Consider the following 23818-nt stretch of genomic DNA (forward strand, 5'->3'; position numbering starts at 1 on the left):
CCACAACGTTCCCAGCGGGAATCGAACCCAGGACCTTCTAGCTGTGAGGCGACAGCACTACCAACTGTGCCACTGTGCCCCCTGATTAACCCATTCTGACCTGAGATCAGATTCTAAAAAATGTCAGTCGTTCTTTGATTTTTCAAAAATAGCAGACCTACAAGCTCATAGCGCGCCACTCGGTGGCGCGCTATGAGCTTGTAGATCTGCTATTTGTTTCAATAGCTAAAGCATAACATGATGCTAACACGAAAATGGGTTCCCGTTCAGAATGGGTTAAAATGCTTCTCTTTGTTTTTCAAGAAAAACGTATTCTCTCAAGATGAAGTACACAGTGCACTATATAGTCATTTCATTTAGCCAGTCATTCATTCATTCATTCATATTTAACTCGAAACTGAATAAGGCAAAGTCTGGAGTTGATAGGGCAAGCATTAACTTCTTTAAGGTATGGCTATGCCTACTATATTTTGAGGGACACATGGCACTTAAATCGTTTATTATTACCTCTACATTTCACATGCAGATATTATACTTTCACTACAATTATTAGTTATTATTACTAGACTACTATTACGTTGTACTACTTAAAACCACTGTTGTGTTATACTAGGCAGGTTGGTCCTAAGGCTACTGTTAATTTGCGTATGTATTCTGAAACCTAACCACCAGAGCATAATTATTACATTGTGATACTGCTAGGCAACTTTTACTTTTACTAATACTAAAGTATTTCATCAAACGCCACTGACTTGTAATATTGCAAAATCCTTTATTCTCAACATTTTTTAAGCGTTATTTAGTTTGTAATGTTGATGAATTAAAAACAATATAGGCCTATGGGCTTTTGGAGGCAGGATTGTGAACCCAATACTGCCCCCAGCTGGCGGAGTCAGGTTAAGCCCATGCAGCCCAGAGCCATTAGCCTGGTTAATAAACCAGACCGAATCAGCCGTTAGCAAAAAAAAAAAAGCCTGCCGGCGGATTACGGTCTGGAGAGGCTCAATTGTACGCCCATTTCCTACACCAGAGAAATGGGGCGGCCAATAGGGACACGGTATGCAATATGGGCGGGCTTTGGTACAGTGACTTTCAATGCTTGAGACCTTTGACTGACAGTAGCTCTGACCAATTGTGTCAAAGAGAAAAAGTTTCAACCCGCCGCCCTGGAAATTAAATCCAAGCTGATTCTCCCCAGACTAATATCCCGCGGTCCGTGCGATATTAGTCTGGTTTATTAACCAGGTTACAGAGCCATATACTCTGTGCTCTTTAGATTTCTGAATAAAATTAAACAGTTAGCAAGTCGAAAAACACCCAGTCGGAAAACAATCTGTGATATGTCTTCTATTATATTCCTGGACCGATTATATGACAAAGGTCGCTATCGTTCATAAATAATGTTTGTTTACAAGATGTCCAGCGGGCTCCCATCCACTGCCGTGTATTCATCCAACTTCCGGTGCGAGTGTACCATTTGAAGAGGTAGAAGTTATTAATATGAAATATGAAATGTACCATTTGAAGAGGTAGAAGTTATAAATATATAAATATACCATTTAAAGAGGTAGAAGTTATAAATATGAAATATGAAATGTACCATTTGAAGAGGTAGAAGTTATAAATATATAAATGTACCATTTGAAGAGGTAGAAGTTATAAATATATAAATGTACCATTTAAAGAGGTAGAAGTTATAAATATATAAATGTACCATTTGAAGAGGTAGAAGTTATAAATGTACCATTTGAAGAGGTAGAAGTTATAAATATATAAATGTACCATTTGAAGAGGTAGAAGTTATAAATATACCATTTGAAGAGGTAGAAGTTATAAATATATAAATGTACCATTTGAAGAGGTAGAAGTTATAAATATATAAATGTACCATTTGAAGAGGTAGAAGTTATAAATATACCATTTGAAGAGGTAGAAGTCGTAGAGCTTGATGGGGCATCTGAGAGGGTTCTCTGGGTCCTCCTGCTGCTCTGCATACATGTCATCTGTTACTGTAACATATATACAGTAAACACATCAATAATACAGTAATAAATACAGTAATATACATCTGAAAGGGTTCTCTGGGTCATCTGTTACTGTAAATATATCAATACATGTCATCTGTTACTGTACATATATCAATACATGTCATCTGTTACTGTAAATATATCAATACATGTCATATGTTACTGTAAATATATCAATACATGTCATCTGTTACTGCCCCTGGAACCTACCTTTCTGTCCCTGGAACCTCTCCGAGGCCTTCAGGGATAGTTCTAACCTACCTTTCTGTCCCTGGAACCTCTCCGAGGCCTTCAGAGATAGTTTTAACCTACCTTTCTGCCCCTGGAACCTCTCTGAGGCCTTCAGAGATAGTTGTAACCTACCTTTCTGTCCCTGGAACCTCTCTGGGGCCTTCAGAGATAGTTTTAACCTACCTTTCTGTCCCTGGAACCTCTCCGAGGCCTTCAGATAGCGGATGCTCGTGGTCTTGTCTTTGGGGTTACTGGGACTCTTCCTGGTGTGTCTCAACACCTTGGAGAACGCTACCTTCAGATGCTGTTCCACCGTCCGCAGGTGGAAATACCTGCAGAGAGGAAGGGACACAATGGGTTAATAAATACCTGCAGAGCCCAGGACAACCACTGGGTTCACACACCATCCACACACCGATGGCAGCAGAAACCATGCAAGGCACCAACTAGCACATCGGGAGCAATTAGGGGTTCAGTGTCTTGCTCAAGGACACTTCGACAGTAACTCTGGGGGAGCCCGGGTTCGAACTGGCAACCTTGCGGTAGCTGCTACATTGTGGCAGACAGGCAGCTGCTACATTGTGTCAGACAGGCAGCTGCTACATTGTGGCAGACAGGCAGCTGCTACATTGTGTCAGACAGGCAGCTGCTACATTGTGGCAGACAGGCAGCTGCTACACTGTGTCAGACAGGCAGCTGCTACACTGTGTCAGACAGGCAGCTGCTACACTGTGTCAGACAGACAGGCAGCTGCTACATTGTGGCAGACAGGCAGCTGCTACATTGTGTCAGACAGGCAGCTGCTACATTGTGGCAGACAGGCAGCTGCTACACTGTGTCAGACAGGCAGCTGCTACACTGTGTCAGACAGGCAGCTGCTACACTGTGTCAGACAGACAGGCAGCTGCTACATTGTGGCAGACAGGCAGCTGCTACACTGTGTCAGACAGGCAGCTGCTACACTGTGTCAGACAGGCAGCTGCTACACTGTGTCAGACAGACAGGCAGCTGCTACATTGTGGCAGACAGGCAGCTGCTACACTGTGTCAGACAGGCAGCTGCTACACTGTGTCAGACAGACAGGCAGCTGCTACATTGTGGCAGACAGACAGCTGCTACATTGTGGCAGACAGACAGCTGCTACATTGTGGCAGACAGACAGCTGCTACATTGTGTCAGACAGGCAGCTGCTACATTGTGGCAGACAGACAGCTGCTACACTGTGTCAGACAGACAGCTGCTACACTGTGTCAGACAGACAGCTGCTACATTGTGTCAGACAGGCAGCTGCTACATTGCGGCAGACAGACAGCTGCTACATTGTGGCAGACAGGCAGCTGCTACATTGTGGCAGACAGGCAGCTGCTACATAAATGGTAAATGGTGCATTTATATAGCGCCTTTATCCAAGGCGCTTTACATAGATTGTGCATTACATTCACCCATTCACACACCGATGGCAGCAGAAACCATGCAAGGCACCAACTAGCACATCGGGAGCAATTAGGGGTTCAGTGTCTTGCTCAAGGACACTTCGACAGTAACTCTGGGGGAGCCCGGGTTCGAACTGGCAACCTTGCGGTTCCCATCCAGGCACTCTACCCCTGAGCCACCGCCGCCCCGGTGTCAGACAGACAGGCAGCTGCTACATTGTGTCAGACAGGCAGCTGCTACACTGTGTCAGACAGGCAGCTGCTACAAACTCACTTTGTGTTGAAGAACATCAGAGTTGTTAGCAGCGTGGAAGGAGAGTGAGCTCCCAGCTGTTTACACTCCCACAACATCTCCTCTGACACATGACTGGGGATGATGTAACCTGAGAGAGACAGAGAGAGAGACAGAGAGAGAGAGAGAGAGAGACAGACAGAGAGAGACAGCCATGACGTTAAGCTGTGTGTGTGTTCAACAACACAGCCATGACGTTAAGCTGTGTGTGTGTTCAACAACACAGCCATGACGTTAAGCTGTGTGTGTGTGTTCAACAACACAGCCATGACGTTAAGCTGTGTATGTGTGTGTTCAACAACACAGCCATGACGTTAAGCTGTGTGTGTGTGTGTGTTCAACAACACAGCCATGACGTTAAGCTGTGTGTGTGTTCAACAACACAGCCATGACGTTAAGCTGTGTGTGTGTTCAACAACACAGCCATGACGTTAAGCTGTGTGTGTGTTCAACAACACAGCCATGACGTTAAGCTGTGTGTGTGTTCAACAACACAGCCATGACGTTAAGCTGTGTGTGTGTGTTCAACAACACAGCCATGACATTAAGCTGTGTGTGTGTGTGTTCAACAACACAGCCATGACGTTAAGCTGTGTGTGTGTGTGTGTTCAACAACACAGCCATGACGTTAAGCTGTGTGTGTGTGTTCAACAACACAGCCATGACGTTAAGCTGTGTGTGTGTGTGTTCAACAACACAGCCATGACGTTAAGCTGTGTGTGTGTTCAACAACACAGCCATGCAAAATAACACTGACAGCTGTGAGATAGATACCTAGGGGGTGGACAGTATAGATATAGATCATATAGATACCTAGGGGGTGGACAGTAGACCTCCAGGGCTCCAGGATTCGGTGCAGACTGTGAGAGAAGCGAGCGTAGTACGGATCTGAGAATATATCGTCCACTCGACCGTTGTCAAATAGATACTGGAGAGAGAGAGAGAGAGAGAGAGAGAGAGAGAGACAGAGAGAGAGAGAGAGAGCGAGAGCGAGAGCGAGAGCGAGAGAGAGTTACAACATCTTGTTAGTAAAACCAAAGATAAATTCGACCCCTCTCAGTTAACACCAAGTAACTCCTCCAGGTGCTCCTCTGAGTACTAGACCAAGTAACTCCTCCAGGTGCTCCTCTGAGTACTAGACCAAAGAAAGTTGTGTGCAGCCCTGAGTATAGTGTAGTAGTATTATAGTAGTGTATAAACATACTTTCTGTATACAGAGGAACACATAGTAGAGTACATCAGCCTCGTACGGTTCTCCTTCAGGTCCTCTGGTCTCCTGGGTCATGTGACACAGAGCCATGCTCAGCTCAGCCACCGCACACGATACCAGATCCTCCCTAAAACGCAGGGCCTGGCGGCCTACACACACACGCACGCGCACACGCACACACACACACACACACACACACACACACACACACGCACACGCACACGCACACGCACACGCACACACACACATTCAAAAGTAGCCCAGACCAAGTATTGACGTCATACATTAATATACTTGACAGATGGTCGACATTTCTCGTTTAAAAAAAAAACATTTTTTTAGTGGTCTCGTAAAATATTCTAATTAGTTTTCTTTTATTTTCATGAGCTGTATGCCATAATCAGGATTAAAACAAAAAAAGGTTTGAAATACTTTAAATACTAAGAAAATTTACTTTGACAAAATATTCTAATTCATTGAGATGGAGCTGTATTTAACGAGGCAGCGGTGGCCGAGTGGATTGCGGAGCGGTCTAGATACCGGAAGGTCGCCAGTTCGAATCAGCGATCCGACACGTTAAAATTACCACCGTTGAAGTGCCCTTGGACAAGGCATTGAACCTCTACCATGAAATGCTCCATGTGGGCCTTGCTGTAAACAAGTATCTGATGCTTAGTCGAGTTACCCTTGGTAAACTTGATTTACCAGAACGCATTTCTTCTTCTTCTTCTAACCCATTCTGGGCAGGAACCCATATTGGTATCTTACCCCCTCAGGCCGGGAACCCATATTTGGGTTCTGTACAGTATTCAAAAATGTAAATTTTTTGATGCTGCTATATAAATATTTGAAGTTTTTCAGAAACCTTATGTCAGGATTTAGAGGCGTTTTTAGAATCGGCCTTAGGCCTAAATGGGATATATATACATATTAGGGTTGTCCACTCGCGTCCGATGGGAGCCAGCTGGTTCTTCTATATAGATATAGATAACATAGACTCACGTCCGATGGGAGCCAGGTGGTTCTATATAGATAACATAGACTCACGTCCGATGGGAGCCAGCTGGTTCTTCTATATAGATAAAGATATAGATAACATAGACTCACGTCCGATGGGAGCCAGCTGGTTCTATATAGATAACATAGACTCACGTCCGATGGGAGCCAGCTGGTTCTATATGGATAACATAGACTCACGTCTGATGGGAGCCAGCTGGTTCTTCTATATAGATATAGATAGCATAGACTCACGTCCGATGGGAGCCAGCTGGTTCTTCTCGTCCTTGTCCAGCTCACAGTTCTTCCTCTGAGCCCAGATTCTCCAAACCTCCAGACCTTCCTCTGGCTTCAGAGACGAGGGGAGGAGCAACTCCTGGACCTGGACCTGATGCTGCTGCTGACCATCTGATAGGGTCACCGTCTGACCACCCTGCTGTAAACACAGTAATGGTTTAGGTTTATTTATTTAGCATATAGTACAAAAAAATTACAATAACATATCAAAGAAACAAAAATATAATGCAAGGAAAGGAAGAAGCCTTATAGGCTTATATGGAATCCTTTCATTGGTTTAAAAGATTAAAAGTTCATAAAGAACAGTACATAAATCTACAAGTTGTCAAAGGGGGGCAGCTGTGCAGTAAAGAAAATAAAAACACAGACTGCACAGAAAACAGAAATAAACAATACAACAACAAACACACAAAAGAAAATATAACACATCAAGGTAAAACATGTAATCTACAGAGAGGAAGAAATAAGATATTTCTTTAGATGTTTTTTGAATATTGGCAAGGACAATGAGGATTTAAGTGAGGCATCTAGGGAGTTCCATAGATGAGGGCCTCTAAATTTGATGAGAGATTGATGTTTGGACGTGCGACAATAGGGTAATTCAAAATGATCTCTTTGCCTTGTGGGGTAGGAGTGAATATCCGAAGTAACACGGAAGAAATTGTGAAAAGAAGACGGAAGGTCTTGTATGCATTTTTTGAATTTAAACATAAATAAACAGGTCTGAAAAACGTTTACTTTGTCAATGGGTAATAGCGAGTATTTAATAAAGAGCGGGGCAGACGGCTCATACCGATTTGAATGTGAAATCATTCTCAGAAACCTTTTTTGAATGATCAGTAATTTAGTGAGATGTGTTGAATATGTAGCAGCCCAGACAATATTACAGTAATTAATATGAGGGAAAATTAAGCTATAATAGAGTGTTAAATGACATGAAGGAAGAACAAAAGGGCAGATTTTTCTCAATATACCAAGCATCTTCATAGACTTCATACATACAGCATCAATATGTTGTTTGTTTAATAGAACTATTTCCGATACTGTGACCCGGGGGCTCCTCCTTCTCACCCCATCATTCTTCATGTTGGCCGTTTGTATTCACAACCTTATTCTTTGGGTCATGACCCACACTTCATGACCATAGGTGAGAGTAGGAACAGTTCATGACCATAGGTGAGAGTAGGAACACTTCATGACCATAGGTGAGAGTAGGAACACTTTATGACCATAGGTGAGAGTAGGAACACTTCATGACCATAGGTGAGAGTAGGAACACTTCATGACCATAGGTGAGAGTAGGAACAGTTCATGACCATAGGTGAGAGTAGGAACAGTTCATGACCATAGGTGAGAGTAGGAACAGTTCATGACCATAGGTGAGAGTAGGAACAGTTCATGACCATAGGTGAGAGTAGGAACACTTCATGACCATAGGTGAGAGTAGGAACACTTCATGACCATAGGTGAGAGTAGGAACACTTCATGACCATAGGTGAGAGTAGGAACACTTCATGACCATATAAGGTGAGAGTAGGAATGAAGATTGCTCGCTTAGACAGAGAGCTTTGCCTTCTGGCTCAACTCTCTTTTCGTCACAACAGTGAGCGTTACAGCGACTGCAATACCGCCCCTGACTAGGGATGTCAGTAACGGATAATTTCCCAGCCGGTTAGCCGACAGGATTAACCGGGTCATTAACGGATAGTGGTTGATTTTTTTCTTTTTTTTAATAGGCTACCCCAAATGTAATATGCATGTATAGGCTACATCAGGGGTAGGCAACCTTTTTGACATGAAGTGCCATGATATTTTTCCTTGATACTCAGAGTGCCATAGTAATAAATTCCCTTAGTCAATAGTACATTTCCACGGTTTCCACATATTTTATTGTCCATTTTGTGTTTCTACATGTCATGCATATTTCCACATTAGAACAGTTATAAACTCAGGGCAATATGTCCACCTTAGAACAGTTATAGACTCATAGTTTCACATCATGACAGAACAGACTCTTTTTGTTTTAAATAAAATAAATTAAAACTAAAAACTCAGTGCAATATTTTCAGAACAGTCTCTTGCTCTCCTTTTTAACTAAAATAAAATAAACATGAGTCATAGATCAGTGCAATATTTTCAGAACAGTCTCTTTCTCTCCTTTAACTAAAATAAAATAAACATGAGTCATAGATCAGTGCAATATTTTCAGAACAGTCTCTTTCTCTCCTTTTTAACTAAAATAAAATAAACATGAGTCATAGATCAGTGCAATATTTTCAGAACAGTCTCTTTCTCTCCTTTAACTAAAATAAAATAAACATGAGTCATAGATCAGTGCAATATTTTCAGAACAGTCTCTTTCTCTCCTTTAACTAAAATAAAAGTAACAGGAACTGTCATAGATCAGTGCAATATTTTCAGAAGTCTCTCTTTCTCTCTCTCTCTTTAACTAACATTTTAAAAAAAACAGGACAGTGCAATATCTTGTTATAAAAAAAAGAGGCCATGTTGCAGCCTACAGAAAATAAAGAAAGCCTACCAGTCAGTGTGAGCCCTGGCCCTGTTTCCCTTTGCTAAGCTCCGTTATCTGGGGGTTATAATTGGTCACTTTCAGTTGCACACATGCTTCAGAGCGGTCAGCAGTCAAACGACTGCGGGAGGGGCTGAGTACGTCCTTCATGTGTGAAAAGATTTGCTCACAGAGATAGGTTGAACCGAAGACTGATAACAGAGCCAATGCAACGTTCTTGAGGCAGCAGAATTTGTCTGGTACGGATATCCAACACGTGTAGATGCAGGTTGAATGATTTTTCACTGCTGTAGTTTCCAACTCTTTGCGTAGCTCTGCAAACTTAGTCACCCATAGTGCTGAACTTTTTAGTTCAATCAGCTGCATTTCCAAATCCTGTGTGCCCAGCCAGTCTATCAGAGATGAATCAAACTCGTGTCCATCAAAGCTGTCGGGCTTGATCAAAAAAGAGAACATGTCGCCATATTTCCTAAAGTCCACAAATCGTCTCAAGAACTCAGATTCCAGGTCACCGATGTATTTGCCGATCCCAGTGGTGTCGATGCGGTGCTCGCGGTGCTCAGCCTCGGCCTCCGCTGACAGCTTTAGTACGAGCTCCCCTACGTGCTTGAAATAGCGGAAAACGGAGGTTGCAATGTCTTTTTTAAAGACTGGCAGCTTGCCGACAAAAGTAGCCCACGTTTCATACATGTCCAAAACCGTTTGACCCGCACCTTGTAACTGGAGATTGAGCTCGTTCAGATGCCCAGTGATATCAGCCAGAAACATGAGTTTCATCACCCACTTCTCATCCTCCATTTCTGGGTAGTTTTGGCCCTTTTCAACAAGGAAGGCTTTTACAGCGTCAAAACAGCCTACAAATCTCTCCAACACTTTCCCACAGCTGAGCCACCTAACTGCGCAATGGAGAGGGATATCTTTGTATGTGCTGTCCATTTCCTCGAGTAGGGACTGGAACTGGCGGTGTGTGAGAGCAGATCGCTTAACTATGAAGTTAACAATTTTGGTCACTGTATCCATAACCTTATTAAGATCTGAATTTGACATTTTTGCACAGAGGTTTTCTTGGTGTATTATGCAGTGTAGTTTCATGACGGGGTGGCCGACTGCATCCTCAATCAATTTGACAGCTCCTATGTTTTTCCCAGTCATGGCAGCAGCGCCGTCTGTTGTCACTGCAAATATCTTTTTGATATCAACCCCTCATTCCTTAAAATGATCAATAAACACCTTTGCTACATCGGCACCTTTTGTTGTGTCGGGCATTGGTTCTAAGCAGCAAAGTTCTTCTCTTACAGTCGAATCACAGAATTTTGTCATTACTGCCAAACGTGGCATGTCATTTATATCCACGCTCTCATCAAGTGCAACACTAAATACAGTGGCATCTTTCAACACAGCAGTTTGCTGTGAATTAATATTTTCTGCCATTTCTTCTATGCGTCGCTGGACTGTTCTGGCAGACGTGGGGATTTCTTTTATTCTGGACTTGATTGTCTCTTTATTTGGCAAGCCATCAAACAAAGCATCTGCACTTAACTGGAATGCCTCTTTGATGTATTCACCGTCGGTGAATGGCTTTCCACGTTTGGCGATGCAGTGGGCAATTTGATAACTTGCTTCAGTGCCATGGTGTTTAGCAGTGGAAAAAGCTTTCAGTGTGTTGGTTTGCTTGTCGTAAGCGGATAAAGCTCTTTTTATTGCCTCTGTCTTGTCTGCCGTATCTTTGAAAGATTTTTCGTGTCTAGTTTCAAAGTGACGCTTAACGCTTGACGTCCGACACACAACATTCTCAAGACATAAAACGCAGACAGCGCGATCTTGCTGCTGAACAAATCCATATTCATCTCTCCATGTGGGCTGGAATGCTCAGGGAATCTAATTTGGCCTTTTTAGCCATCTTTGTAATGTTCTCTCACACGGAGCCACAACAACATGAGTGCAGTCGCACACACACCGGCGTCCTGCGAATATGACGTAATGTTAACAGCCCCCGCTCCTTGCGTTGAAAACAGCCAATCTACAAGCTCACAATGCGTCGCAGCACATATAAAACTCAGCATGAATACTGCAGAAGGTATAATTTATTTTACAACATGCACATGCAAGGGGACTTGCAATTCATTTAATAAATATAAAATTATTATAATAATTAAAATTAAAAAAAAAAAAAAAAAGATTCTCCCAGAATCTGGCAGCGTGCCAGCCGATACCACCCGGCGTGCCATCGTTGGCACGCGTGCCTAAGGTTGCCGACCCCTGGGCTACATAATTAAAGTTGGTAGACGAATGGTATACATTTATTTATGCTCCTTTTTTAAAAGACAAACTAAAAAGCAACATTTAACAATATAAATAAATTGTTGTAGGCTTAATCATCAATAAACAACGCATCGCATCTGCATGATGCATGCATCTGCGCGTCTACAGTACAGAGGTCCACCAGTTCTAGTCCAAAACATAAATAAGTCCAGTCCAGATCTGAGCAACCGATACCTATAAAGCCACTGGACGCATCATGGGCTAAGCCTTTTTTTATTATTAAGGAAGATCAGCATGCATGTCACCGTGTACTGTTTGTTGACTTTTCGCTGACGAGAAAACCCTCAAACATCGATAGCACATATCACTAACTTGATAGCCGTAAGCCGTGCCAGTGTAGGGAGATGGATTGGAGGAGGAGGAGGAACCGGCAGCGGCTGTAAACGTTCTCTAAGGTCTCACCTGTACCTGCTGGTTGTCCTGCGTGTGCAACACCTGCTGCTGGGGGTCCCAGATCAGGGGGTGCGTGGCGTTGGGGTAGATGTGGATCTGGTTTCCGTTCATCAGCTGTGCTCCGTGGAAGGTGGAGAGGGTGTGGAGCACCTCGTCTTGGAGACCTCCTCCTCCTCCTGAGGAGCTGGTGATGGAGGAGACGGCCTGCGCCGTCTGGCTCATCTTCAGGGCGTGTCTGTCGTGACTCTGCACAGCGCCGTACGCCTCCTGGAGGAGACCGAGGGTTAGACGTTACGTTATCTACAAGTCTGGAGGAGACCGAGGGTTAGACGTTACGTTATCTACAAGTCCCATCTCCGTTTGTTAGGGAGCTTAATGTGTAACTGTGCTGTGTTATTATCTTATATATCCGTTTAACTTTCTGTAGCCACTGATCAATAGTAGGGGGGTTGGGTTTCATCCAATTAAGTGTCACAATCTTTCTTGCAACTATCAACAGAATGTGCATTATAGAGCACTGGTCATTCAACTATCAACAGAATGTGCATTATAGAGCACTGGTCATTCGTATAACCCATTCTGACCTGAGATCAGATTCATACGAGGTTTCCACTGGACACACACTGGTCTGATTAACCCATTCTGACCTGAGATCAGATTCTAAAAGAAATGGCAGACCTACAAGCTCGTAGCGCGCCACTCGGTGGCGCGCTATGAGCTTGTAGATCTGCTATTTTTCAATAGCTAAAGCATAACATGATGCCAACACCAAAATGGGTTCCCGTTCAGAATGGGATAATATATATCTAATAAAGATGACCTTGAGTTCAGTAGAATATCTCTTTTAAAGATTTTGTCTTAATTCCGTTTTTACCTTTTTCCAATAAGTCTGTATTTTTGGGCAGTCCCAAAATATATGGGTATGGTCACCAATCATATCACAGTTTCTCCGACTCAGTGGAGTTGGGCTTATATGGACTGGCTGTCGAAGGGGGTTAGGGTTAAAGGGGTCCTAAATAACCCAATTTTAGATTTCCAGTTAAATTCTTTCCCTATTTGTCTCTGTAGTCCTCCATGACAGCCAGAACATATATCTTCCCATAATCATCTTCTATTATAATGTTCAACTCCATTTGTCTCTTGATATGAAGAGTATTATCTGACATAATTTATCTAACCTTAATCTTTTAAGGGATACTTGTTTTTTTTGTTGGTGTTCAGAGATTTCAATAAAATGTTGCTCCATATTGTTCGGCATTCTTTTAATTGCGTCCCAATCTTTATTTTTTTGTAATATAGTTTCTAATTTGTAAATATCTATATAAATCTGTTGGCGCAGGTCATAACCCTTATTTAAGATTTAAATACATTCCCATCAAACAATTGGTTGATTGTAATCAAACCTCTTTCCGCCCATCTTTTATATGCTCCGTCCAATAGATGGAATAAATTCTATGTTGCCTACAATAGTCATGGCTCTTGATAGGGCTGTTTTTGCACTGAAACCCACATTTTCAATGTATGTTTAACGGCACATATTATTTATATTGATCTTCTTCCGAGACTCTTGGCTGAGAAATGGAAGGGTAGATTAGTGCTATTCCTGCTATTGGGTTTTGTTCTATAGGGACTCATCCTGTCTCCGCATCTCTGAACACCCAGTTGAGCTGCCCAAGATTCTACAAAATTGTCTTCTAAATCATGACAGTCTTCTATATTAGTGGTTCTCAAACTATGTTTCATGTCACGGACCCCAAACATTATGTAAGTGGCCGCTGACTCCCATCTGAAAATATGTTGTTCCAGGGACCCTTCAGGGACCCCTCAAAGGTTTGAGTTAATATGTTGTTCCAGGGACCCCTCAAAGGTTTGAGTTAATATGTTGTTCCAGGGACCCCTCAAAGGTTTGAGTTAATATGTTGTTACAGGGACCCCTCAAAGGTTTGAGTTAATATGTTGTTACAGGGACCCCTCAGGGACCCCTCAAAGGTTTGAGTTAATATGTTGTTCCAGGGACCCCTCAAAGGTTTGAGTTAATATGTTGTTCCAGGGACCCCTCAAAGGTTTGAGTTAATATGTTGTTCCAGGGACCCCTCAAAGGTTTGAGTTAATATGTTGTTCCAGGGACCCCTCAAAGGTTTGAGTTAATATGTTGTTCCAGGGACCCCTCAAAGGTTTGAGTTAAAAACGTCCGCTGTGAAAGAATATATATATTCAAAGATGTGCGTCACATTTTCACGATTTTTCTAAAATAGCAGATTTACAAGCTCGTGGCGCGGCACTCGGTGAGTCTGTGCCGCACTACGATGGTGATGTGTGGGTTACCCCCCCCCCCCCCCCAGGGGCTGTAGGGTTATGGTTACCTGTGGTTTAGTGATGTGAGTGACCTCTTCCCCCCCCCCCCCCCCCAGGGGCTGTAGGGTTATGGTTACCTGTGGTTTAGTGATGTGAGTGATGTGAGTGACCTCTTCCCCCCCCCCCCCCCCCCAGGGGCTGTAGGGTTATGGTTACCTGTGGTTTAGTGATGTGAGTGATGTGAGTGACCTCTTCCCCCCCCCCCCCCCCCCCAGGGGCTGTAGGGTTATGGTTACCTGTGGTTTAGTGATGTGAGTGATGTGAGTGACCTCTTCCCCCCCCCCCCCCCCCCCCCCAGGGGCTGTAGGGTTATGGTTACCTGTGGTTTAGTGATGTGAGTGACCTCTTCCCCCCCCTCCCCCCCCCAGGGGCTGTAGGGTTATGGTTACCTGTGGTTTAGTGATGTGAGTGATGTGAGTGATGTGAGTGACCTCTTCCCCCCCCTCCCCCCCCAGGGGCTGTAGGGTTATGATTACCTGTGGTTTAGTGATGTGAGTGATGTGAGTGATGTGAGTGACCTCTTCCCCCCCCTCCCCCCCAGGGGCTGTAGGGTTATGGTTACCTGTGGTTTAGTGATGTGGGTGACCTCCCCTCTCCCCCAGGTAGAGGTCTGTAGTGTGGTGTAGTGGTGTAGGGTTAGGGGCTGTAGGGTTATGGTTACCTGTGGTATGGTGATGTGGGTGACCTCCCCTCTCCCCCCTGCCCCTCCTGGGGCAGAGTAAACGGGGATGGTCCAGGTCTCCCCAGTAGGACTAGTGATGGTTCCCGTAGCGCTGTAGAGGTGAGAGCTGTCCACCGTCAGGAGGTCTGGTCGCAGCTGGACGTAGCTCTGCTGATGACCCTGAGGAGATACAATACAACCATCACAACATGTCCCACTACAACCATCACCCCTAACCACTGTAGAGGAGATACAATACAACCACCCCATCATAACCATCACCCCTAACCACTGTAGAGGAGATACAATACAACCACCCCATCATAACCATCACCCCTAACCGCTGCAGAGGAGATACAATACAACCACCCCATCATAACCATCACCCCTAACCGCTGAAGAGGAGATACAATACAACCACCCCATCATAACCATCACCCCTAACCGCTGAAGAGGAGATACAATACAACCACCCCATCATAACCATCACCCCTAACCACTGTAGAGGAGATACAATACAACCACCCCATCATAACCATCACCCCTAACCGCTGTAGAGGAGATACAATACAACCATCCCATCATAACCATCACCCCTAACCGCTGCAGAGGAGATACAATACAACCACCCCATCATAACCATCACCCCTAACCGCTGTAGAGGAGATACAATACAACCATCCCATCATAACCATCACCCCTAACCGCTGTAGAGGAGATACAATACAACCATCCCATCATAACCATCACCCCTAACCACTGTAGAGGAGATACAATACAACCACCCCATCATAACCATCACCCCTAACCACTGTAGAGGAGATACAATACAACCATCCCATCATAACCATCACCCCTAACCACTGTAGAGGAGATACAATACAACCACCCCATCATAACCATCACCCCTAACCACTGTAGAGGAGATACAATACAACCACCCCATCATAACCATCACCCCTAACCACTGTAGAGGAGATACAATACAACCATCCCATCATAACCATCACCCCTAACCACTGTAGAGGAGATACAATACAACCACCCCATCATAACCATCACCCCTAACCGCTGCAGAGGAGATACAATAAAACCACCCCATCATAACCATCACCCCTAACCACTGTAGAGGAGATACAATACAACCACCCCATCATAACCATCACCCCTAACCGCTGTAGAGGAGATACAATACAACCACCCCATCATAACCATCACCCCTAACCACTGTAGAGGAGATACAATACAACCATCCCACCAAAACCATCACGCCTAACCGCTGAAGAGGGGATACAATACATCACATCACAACATGTCCCAATAGAGCGTCGCAGTCCCGCCCCCTTTCAGAACAACGAGTGGCCCAGGAAATTAATCGCAAGGCATTTTGACCATAGGCATTTCTTAAATTATTTATTTAAAAACCTTTTAAGCGTCGTACGAAGCCAACTCTTGTCGTGACAAATCATGACAACACACACAATATTTTGGACCAAACTAATAATTACAAAGAAGAAAAACAACAAAAAAAATGTTGTAACCTGCCGTCTTTTTCTACTTTCTAATTCTTTGTTTGGTCCAAAATATTGTGTGTGTTGTCATGATTTGTCACGACAAGAGTTGGCTTCGTACGACGCTTAAAAAGTCTTTAAATTAATAATTTAAGAAATGCCTATGGTCAAAATGCATTGCGATTCATTTCCTGGGCCACTCGTCGTTCTGAAAGGGGGAGGGACGCTCTATAGAGCGTCGCAGTCCCGCCCCCTTTCAGAACAACGAGTGGCCCAGGAAATTATTCTCCGTTCATTTTCTCCATAGGCTTTTTAAAAAGTATTTATTTAAAGACGGTTACGCCGCGGACAAAGCCAACTCAGATCGTGACAAATCATGACAACGAACACAATAATTTGGGCCGATCAAAAAATTTGAAAGAAGAAAATAAAGGCAGGAGACAACACTATTTGTTTTGTTTTTCTTCTTATAAATTATTTGATCGGCCCAAAACATTGTGTTCATTGTCATGATTTGTCACGATCCGAGTTGGCTTTGTCCGTGGAATAACCGTCTTTAAATACTTTTTGAAAAGCCTATGGAGAAAATGAACGGGGAATCATTTCCTGGGCCACTCGCTGTTCTGAAAGGGGGCGGGACTGCGAAGCTCTATACAACCATCCCATCATAACCATCACCCCTAACCGCTGTAGAGGGGACACTCACACACACACACACACTATTATTATTAGGATTACCTGAGGGATAGCCAGGAGAGAGAGAGAGAGAGAGAGAGAGAGAGAGAGAGAGAGAGAGAGAGAGAGAGAGAGAGAGAGAGACAGAGAGAGAGAGACAGAGAGAGAGAGAGAGACAGAGAGAGAGAGAAATATAAATGCTTCCGTCGTACAGTCTGGAGCAACGGAAGCTCTGATCATGAGTAAAATATAAATGCTTCCGTCGTACAGTCTGGAGCAACGGAAGCTCTGATCATGAGTAAAATATACAGAAGCTCTGATCATGAGTAAAATATAAATGCTTCCGTCGTACAGTCTGGAACAACAGAAGCTCAGATCACGAGTAAAATATAAACACTTCCGTCATACAGTCTGGAGCAACAGAAGCTCTGATCATGAGTAAAATATAAATGCTTCCGTCGTACAGTCTGGAGCAACGGAAGCTCTGATCATGAGTAAAATATACAGAAGCTCTGATCATGAGTAAAATATAAATGCTTCCGTCGTACAGTCTGGAGCAACAGAAGCTCTGATCATGAGTAAAATATACAGAAGCTCTGATCATGAGTAAAATATAAATGCTTCCGTCGTACAGTCTGGAGCAACAGAAGCTCAGATCATGAGTAAAATATACAGAAGCTCTGATCATGAGTAAAATATACAGAAGCTCTGATCATGAGTAAAATATAAATGCTTCCGTCATACAGTCTGGAGCAACGGAAGCTCTGATCATGAGTAAAATACAAATGCTTCCGTCATACAGTCTGGAGCAACGGAAGCTCTGATCATGAGTAAAATATAAATGCTTCCGTCATACAGTCTGGAGCAACGGAAGCTCTGATCATGAGTCAAATATAAATGCTTCCGTCATACAGTCTGGAGCAGGGGTGGGCAATTATTTTTCCCAAGGGGCCAAATGAGAAACAGAAAATATTTTGGAGGGCCGGGCCAAAAGGCTGAACTTAATTATGCATGATATCAATTTTATTTCTATATAAATAGCAGTAAATGGCATTGTTTTGCAAAGCAATGGTAAACTAAATGTGAAACATTTGACTCAAATTATAGGCAGTGACTATTTTACATCATGATGATGTACAATAAGAGCACCCCTCACTTCACATGGGTGTGATTTTTTTACTTTCTACTTGCAGGCTTGAGACGTTTCCATTCCCAGTTGAAAACTATGTTTTTGTTTAAGTTACAAGTCCTGTAAATACTAGCATTTTCTTTTAACAATGAGAACATTATAGGTAGCTCTGTTAATAGTTCCATTCGCAGGACACTGGAGGTGCCACTTTCACAACCCATGGCGCGCTGCTTACTATTGTTGAGACTTGGCAGCCTGGCAGGCGCTGTATGTTGACGTGTGCATGTTCGTTCTGCCAGATTTACTTTGTGGTTCAACGGTACGTCGATTGACTCGTGTGCCGAAAACAGACGATCCACAAGCTCACGGCGCATCGCCCAAGCTTTCTGAACTTCAGAAGCATGCCACATTCTGGGCGCAACAACGCCATACGGCAGCATCTTAAATAAAACATCTTAACTTTATTGGCGAGGCGGGTTAAATAAAGCAATGAAGCATAATGGGATTTAACTTGTCCTCCTGCAAGGAAGTTTGGTAATCAAAGCATGCGCCTGCGCCTACCGTGTTGTGGAGCTGCATGCTTCATGGCTATTTGCATTCACCGACGTAGTCAACAATAAATCCAAAAAGCCGACATTTTCGCATATGAGGGGGGTGAAGGAGGAAAGACAGGTTCTCAATCACACGCAATTCACGTGCACAGTTGACGTGCAGATTACGTGCACTGTGAGAATACATGGGCTTCAAAATAAAAGCAATGCGGTTTTAGTGCACCCATAAGGTAATTAGAAAGTATGTTTTATTTTCGGATTATCAAGTAATCTTTCACGGGCCGGTCAGAGTCAGCCGGCGGGCCGTATTTGGCCGGCGGGCCGTATTTGCCTAACCTGACGCTGCCAGATGAGGGCGGTATTGGGGAAACATATTCCCCAACACAACACTCATCTGGGATCTCTGACGGAGTTGAGCCCTGAGTCAGATCTGCTTCGTACCGAACCAATCAGCGTGAGCTATGTGCGAAACCGGATGTGAAGCTATATAGACACGTCAATATGATTGGTTGTGTTTGCACGCCCACACGGTGATAGACAGACGCTCCCATCCAATCATCTACCATGTATCTTGAAAAAAAGGAACAGCCCCGTCATCGAATTTGCTTCCGCGATCCCAGATCCCAATAAGCTGTGAAACAAATTTGTGTAGCAAGCTTTTTGGATCTGGCAGCGTCAGGTTAGTATTTGCCCGCGGGCCGTACAATGTCGAGGTCTGGTCTGGAGCAACGGAAGCTCTGATCACGAGTAAAATATAAATGCTTCCGTCGTACAGTCTGGAGCAACGGAAACTCTGATCACGAGTAAAATATAAATGCTTCCGTCATACAGTCTGGAGCAACGGAAGCTCTGATCACGAGTAAAATATAAATGCTACCGTCATACAGTCTGGTGCAACGGAAGCTCTGATCACGAGTAAAATATGAATGCTTCCGTCGTAGAGTCTGGAGCAACGGAAGCTCTGATCATGAGTAAAATATAAATGCTTCTGTCATACAGTCTGGAGCAACGGAAGCTCTGATCAAGAGTAGAATATAAATGCTTCCGTCATACAGTCTGGAGCAACGGAAGCTCTGATCACGAGTCAAATATAAATGCTTCCGTCATACAGTCTGGAGCAACGGAAGCTCTGATCACGAGTAAAATATAAATGCTTCCGTCATACAGTCTGGAGCAACGGAAGCTCTGATCATGAGTAAAATATAAATGCTTCCGTCGTACAGTCTGGAGCAACGGAAGCTCTGATCACGAGTAAAATATAAATGCTTCCGTCATACAGTCTGGAGCAACGGAAGCTCTGATCATGAGTAAAATATAAATGCTTCCGTCGTACAGTCTGGAGCAACGGAAGCTCTGATCACGAGTCAAATATAAATGCTTCCGTCATACAGTCTGGAGCAACGGAAGCTCTGATCACGAGTAAAATATAAATGCTGGGGGCACGGTGGCACAGTTGGTAGTGCTGTCGCCTCACAGCTAGAAGGTCCTGGGTTCGATTCCCGCTGGGGACGCTGTGGGCACTGGCGGCGTGTTCCCTCCTCCGCGTCATCAGTGCCCATACCTGAGGCGGGGTTGGCGAAAGGGCCTTCCTGTGTGGAGTTTGCATGTTCTCCCCGTGTCCCCTAGGGTAGATACCCTCACAAAAACATGCAGTAATCCTGGTCTCTAAAACTACCTCCCCCTGGCCAGCCGGGGCACCTGATGGAGGGGAAAAGGAACTGGTCGGAATAACGTGTCCCTTCCACGCTCTACGTCCGGCCGGGGAAACTCCCCCCTGTCAGGTGAAAAGAAGCAGCTTGGACTCCTCATGCATAGAAGGAGGCATGAGGTCAGTCCGCTGCCCCCCCAGGTTGGCAGAGGAAGTGTAGCGCCCAGGATTACATTAGATAATTGGCACTGGGTGAAAATAAAACTGGGTTACAAAATTGTGGGATAAAAATTTAAACAAAAAAAATAAATATATAAATGCTTCCGTCATACAGTCTGGAGCAACGGAAGCTCTGATCATGAGCAAAATATAAATGCTTCCGTCATACAGTCTGGAGCAACGGAAGCTCTGATCACGAGTAAAATATAAATGCTTCCGTCATACAGTCTGGAGCAACGGAAGCTCTGATCACGAGTAAAATATAAATGCTTCCGTCATACAGTCTGGAGCAAAGGAAGCTCTGATCACGAGTCAAATATAAATGCTTCCGTCATACAGTCTGGAGCAACGGAAGCTCTGATGACGAGTAAAATATAAATGCTTCCGTCATACAGTCTGGAGCAACGGAAGCTCTGATCATGAGTAAAATATAAATGCTTCCGTCATACAGTCTGGAGCAACGGAAGCTCTGATAACGAGTAAAATATAAATGCTTCTGTCATACAGTCTGGAGCAACGGAAGCTCTGATCACGAGTAAAATATAAATGCTTCCGTCATACAGTCTGGAGCAACGGAAGCTCTGATCATGAGTAAAATATAAATGCTTCCGTCATACAGTCTGGAGCAACGGAAGCTCTGATCACGAGTCAAATATAAATGCTTCCGTCATACAGTCTGGAGCAACGGAAGCTATGATCATGAGTAAAATATAAATGCTTCTGTCATACAGTCTGGAGCAACGGAAGCTCTGATCAAGAGTAGAATATAAATGCTTCCGTCATACAGTCTGGAGCAACGGAAGCTCTATATGAGTAAAATATAAATGCTTCTGTCATACAGTCTGGAGCAACGGAAGCTCTGATCACGAGTAAAATATAAATGCTTCTGTCATACAGTCTGGAGTAACGGAAGCTCTGATCACGAGTAAAATAGAAATGCTTCCGTCATACAGTCTGGAGCAACGGAAGCTCTATATGAGTAAAATATAAATGCTTCTGTCATACAGTCTGGAGCAACGGAAGCTCTGATCAAGAGTAAAATATAAATGCTTCTGTCATACAGTCTGGAGCAGCGGAAGCTCTGATCAAGAGTAGAATATAAATGCTTCCGTCATACAGTCTGGAGCAACGGAAGCTCTGATCATGAGTAAAATATAAATGCTTCCGTCGTACAGTCTGGAGCAACGGAAGCTCTGATCACGAGTCAAATATAAATGCTTCCGTCATACAGTCTGGAGCAACGGAAGCTCTGATCACGAGTAAAATATAAATGCTTCCGTCATACAGTCTGGAGCAACAGAAGCTCTGATCATGAGTAAAATATAAATGCTTCCGTCATACAGTCTGGAGCAACGGAAGCTCTGATCACGAGTAAAATATAAATGCTTCCGTCATACAGTCTGGAGCAACGGAAGCTCTGATCACGAGTAAAATATAAATGCTTCCGTCATACAGTCTGGAGCAACGGAAGCTCTGATAACGAGTAAAATATAAATGCTTCTGTCATACAGTCTGGAGCAACGGAAGCTCTATATGAGTAAAATATAAATGCTTCTGTCATACAGTCTGGAGCAACGGAAGCTCTGATCATGAGTAAAATATAAATGCTTCTGTCATACAGTCTGGAGCAACGGAAGCTCTGATCAAGAGTAGAATATAAATGCTTCCGTCATACAGTCTGGAGCAACGGAAGCTCTGATCATGAGTAAAATATAAATGCTTCCGTCATACAGTCTGGAGCAACGGAAGCTCTGATCAAGAGTAGAATATAAATGCTTCTGTCATACAGTCTGGAGCAACGGAAGCTCTGATCATGAGTAAAATATAAATGCTTCTGTCATACAGTCTGGAGCAACGGAAGCTCTGATCAAGAGTAGAATATAAATGCTTCCGTCATACAGTCTGGAGCAACGGAAGCTCTGATCATGAGTAAAATATAAATGCTTCCGTCGTAAAGTCTGGTGCAACGGAAGCTCTGATCACGAGTAAAATATAAATGCTTCCGTCATACAGTCTGGAGCAACGGAAGCTCTGATCATGAGTAAAATACAAATGCTTCCGTCATACAGTCTGGAGCAACGGAAGCTCTGATCATGAGTAAAATATAAATGCTTCCGTCATACAGTCTGGAGCAACGGAAGCTCTGATCACGAGTAAAATATAAATGCTTCCGTCATACAGTCTGGAGCAACGGAAGCTCTGATCATGAGTAAAATATAAATGCTTCCGTCATACAGTCTGGAGCAACGGAAGCTCTGATCACGAGTCAAATATAAATGCTTCCGTCATACAGTCTGGAGCAACGGAAGCTATGATCATGAGTAAAATATAAATGCTTCTGTCATACAGTCTGGAGCAACGGAAGCTCTGATCAAGAGTAGAATATAAATGCTTCCGTCATACAGTCTGGAGCAACGGAAGCTCTATATGAGTAAAATATAAATGCTTCTGTCATACAGTCTGGAGCAACGGAAGCTCTGATCATGAGTAAAATATAAATGCTTCTGTCATACAGTCTGGAGCAACGGAAGCTCTGATCAAGAGTAGAATATAAATGCTTCCGTCATACAGTCTGGAGCAACGGAAGCTCTGATCATGAGTAAAATATAAATGCTTCCGTCGTAAAGTCTGGTGCAACGGAAGCTCTGATCACGAGTCAAATATAAATGCTTCTGTCATACAGTCTGGAGCAACGGAAGCTCTGATCACGAGTAAAATATAAATGCTTCCGTCATACAGTCTGGAGCAACGGAAGCTCTGATCATGAGTAAAATATAAATGCTTCCGTCGTACAGTCTGGAGCAACGGAAGCTCTGATCACGAGTAAAATATAAATGCTTCCGTCATACAGTCTGGAGCAACGGAAGCTCTGATCATGAGTAAAATATAAATGCTTCCGTCATACAGTCTGGAGCAACAGAAGCTCTGATCATGAGTAAAATATACAGAAGCTCTGATCATGAGTAAAATATAAATGCTTCCGTCGTACAGTCTGGAGCAACAGAAGCTCAGATCATGAGTAAAATATACAGAAGCTCTGATCATGAGTAAAATATACAGAAGCTCTGATCATGAGTAAAATATAAATGCTTCCGTCATACAGTCTGGAGCAACGGAAGCTCTGATCATGAGTAAAATACAAATGCTTCCGTCATACAGTCTGGAGCAACGGAAGCTCTGATCATGAGTAAAATATAAATGCTTCCGTCATACAGTCTGGAGCAACGGAAGCTCTGATCATGAGTCAAATATAAATGCTTCCGTCATACAGTCTGGAGCAGGGGTGGGCAATTATTTTTCCCAAGGGGCCAAATGAGAAACAGAAAATATTTTGGAGG

General features: G+C 43.6%; 1 protein-coding gene across 1 annotated transcript in view; it reads right to left on the reverse strand.

Moving 5' to 3' along the window:
• Nucleotides 1-23818, reverse strand: part of LOC308316016 (transcriptional regulator QRICH1-like) — a 42658-nt gene that overhangs the window by 4277 nt on the left and 14563 nt on the right. Inside the window, exons 6-15 of the mRNA XM_080764334.1 lie at nucleotides 18368-18448; nucleotides 16997-17014; nucleotides 14748-14927; nucleotides 11741-11998; nucleotides 6445-6625; nucleotides 5188-5342; nucleotides 4797-4911; nucleotides 3966-4074; nucleotides 2442-2590; nucleotides 1919-2009 (exon numbers count right to left, since the gene is read on the reverse strand). Coding sequence (XP_080620460.1) covers nucleotides 1919-2009; nucleotides 2442-2590; nucleotides 3966-4074; nucleotides 4797-4911; nucleotides 5188-5342; nucleotides 6445-6625; nucleotides 11741-11998; nucleotides 14748-14927; nucleotides 16997-17014; nucleotides 18368-18448 — 1337 coding nt within the window. The remainder of the gene's footprint in view (nucleotides 1-1918; nucleotides 2010-2441; nucleotides 2591-3965; nucleotides 4075-4796; nucleotides 4912-5187; nucleotides 5343-6444; nucleotides 6626-11740; nucleotides 11999-14747; nucleotides 14928-16996; nucleotides 17015-18367; nucleotides 18449-23818) is intronic.

The sequence above is a fragment of the Protomyctophum bolini genome (genome assembly GCF_963924005.1).
Source record: "Protomyctophum bolini genome assembly, chromosome: 5".
Lineage (NCBI taxonomy): Eukaryota > Metazoa > Chordata > Actinopteri > Myctophiformes > Myctophidae > Protomyctophum > Protomyctophum bolini.